At 35.0% G+C, this 2,487-nt stretch overlaps 1 protein-coding gene across 1 annotated transcript in view; it reads left to right on the forward strand.

Moving 5' to 3' along the window:
- LOC116015324 overlaps positions 1-1,774 on the forward strand; it is a 3,841-nt gene extending 2,067 nt beyond the window's left edge. The window contains exon 3 of the mRNA XM_031255362.1: positions 1,132-1,774. Within this exon, the coding sequence (XP_031111222.1) occupies positions 1,132-1,417 (286 nt within the window). The 3' untranslated portion in view covers positions 1,418-1,774. The remainder of the gene's footprint in view (positions 1-1,131) is intronic.
- Positions 1,775-2,487: the final 713 nt, after the last annotated feature.

Below are 2,487 nucleotides of genomic sequence, written 5' to 3' on the forward strand. Positions count from 1 at the left end.
GGTGGGGGGGGATGGGATTATTTTGAAGCATTCATGAGAAAGGAGGGAGAATGGGAGATTATATGTAATCCCCCAATCACTCTGACCAATTTGTAGAATTCACATATCCACCTCTCATCATTTGAGACATCAATCGACTCAATCCCTGGTACACAATGTCTAGAGTTCTAATAAATTTGATAGCTCCCCCTTATAGCGCATTCTTTCCAACTTGGCTTTTTTGCTTTGGCATAAAAAAAAATCTCAATAAGTTGTCACATGTCTACCTGTATGATCTGATGTTGCTATATGCGGACTCAATCAAATCTTCCTACTTCTCTTTGATTTCTCATCATGTAAGGCCATAAGTGGATGTTGAAAGAACCAATTGATAGTGTACAAATTAAGAATGCTTCAAAAAGGAATGCCCATTCACATTTGTTTTATTGCTAGTATAGTTACTCACCTTTTTTGAGAATCGTAACTGATCGATTTAATTATGGTAATTGTATTACTTTATATTAGGTTGTTGCCATTGCTTTTAGGTCCTTAATCTGACAATAAAACAAAGCTTTTGTGTAACTGCTTTCTTGACAAAGTTCACATTTCGCACTTAGCTGTTACCCTTCAGTTCAATTTATTTTGAAAATCACTTGACTAGGATTGTATGGTTGCGGTACAAGATGTTTGATATATAGGCCCTGTTTGGTAAATGGTTGTTGGCTGATTGCGTTGGCTATTTGGGTTAGAAAGAATGATTTGTTGATAACATTAGCTGATTGTAGAAAGTTGTTTGATAAATTAGCTGTTAGCTAATAGCTGTTTGGTATAATTTCTTTTCTCAAAAAACTAATTGAAAAGGCTGCATTGAGTAGCCTTTTGAATTTTAGCATTTTGGAGTTACAAAAAACTTATTAACCAAACACATATATTGATTTTTTAATCAATTCAAACAACTAATAGTGGTCAAATAAGCCAAAATTGGCTGATAGGCTGATTATTTACCAAACAGGGCCATAACCTACTTTACAGTAGACCTAGAATGAGTATAGCTTTGTCTTCTTTATGATGTTCCCTTTTTGCTAGATATTTGCGTATTTCTTGACATTGTTGTTAGTGTGCTAATTTGACATAATCTATACGACAATACAGGGTGAGCTTTTTGGGGGCAGAGGCTTGCTTATTGGCAGGATCAGCGAGGAATGCATACCACACAAAATACCGGGGATTTTTCCGTGTTGACCACTTGTCGTGTGCCACACTTCGCAAAGGTGTGTTTGCTGCGGGAGCAGCGCTGACGATACTGTCAATGATTGGCTCCATTTTCTACTACTGGTCTCATTCCAAGGCGGACACGGGTGGGTGGCAAAAGCACCAGAACGAAGGACTTGGAATGACCATGTCCAGTTTCCCTGAATCTGGTGAGAGAAAGGGTTGATCAGTCTAAAAACGAATTCTGGTCATTTTGGATTTTGGATAGGTAGTGTGTTTTTCAGGACTGTGTGAAGAAATTTGGCAAACATCTAGAGATTGTGCTTGCTACTTATACCTATATGGCGATATTATTATCCAGTAATGTATGTACAAAAGAAATATGTACTCCGTATTATTTATAGTTCTGTATTTGGTAATGGGGTTCCTATACCATTTCACTCTGTTTTTGTGGTTCCTATTGGGGTTTGGATCTTCTTGGGGTTGAAAGGATCCTGGATCCAGGTCCTCTTAGACTGTGGTTGAGATGGTGCTACATTTGTAACTATCAATTCTTTGTCATTTAATTACTCCTTCCGTCCCATTTTATCTGTCCTATTTACTATTCATTGGTCCAAACCAACTCTTTCTTCTTTACTTATTTTCTTTAGTAAATTTTTATTATTTTTAAATTTAATTTTTTGTGTTTAATAGGACTTTTAATGTAGTTTCTAAATATATAAATTTTATATATTAATGTTAAACTTAATAATATGAAAAATTGGATTAAAATTACTTCAGTCAAGCCTCGTTAAACGAACTAGACAACCATTTTGGTACGGAGGTAGTATTTCTCAAAGGTTAGGGACTTGTTTAACAGATCCTGGATCCATGTCCTCTTAGGCTATTGGCTACTTTGTCATAGGCCCTGTTTGGTAAATGACTGTTAGCTGATTGGGTTGGTTGTTTGGGTTAGAAGGTATGATTTGTTGATAACATTAGCTGGTTGTATAAAGTTATTTGATAAATTAGTTGTTAGCTGATAGTTGTTTGGTATAATTTCATTTCTCAAAAAGTTAATTGAAAAGGTTGCTTTGAAGTAGTCTTTTGAATTTTAGCATTTTGGAGTTACAAAAAAACTTATTAACCAAACAACTAATAGTGGTTAAATAAGCTAAAATTGGCTGATTGGCTGATTATTTATCAAACATGGCCATAATGTCCACTTCTCTTACATGTATAAACGTCTTGGTCCACCAGTGTAGAGTGTTGTGGTCTTCGTTTTTTTTTTTTTTTTTTTTTTTTTTTTTTTTTTTT

This window comes from Ipomoea triloba, chromosome 4 (genome assembly GCF_003576645.1).
Source record: "Ipomoea triloba cultivar NCNSP0323 chromosome 4, ASM357664v1".
Taxonomy (NCBI): domain Eukaryota; kingdom Viridiplantae; phylum Streptophyta; class Magnoliopsida; order Solanales; family Convolvulaceae; genus Ipomoea; species Ipomoea triloba.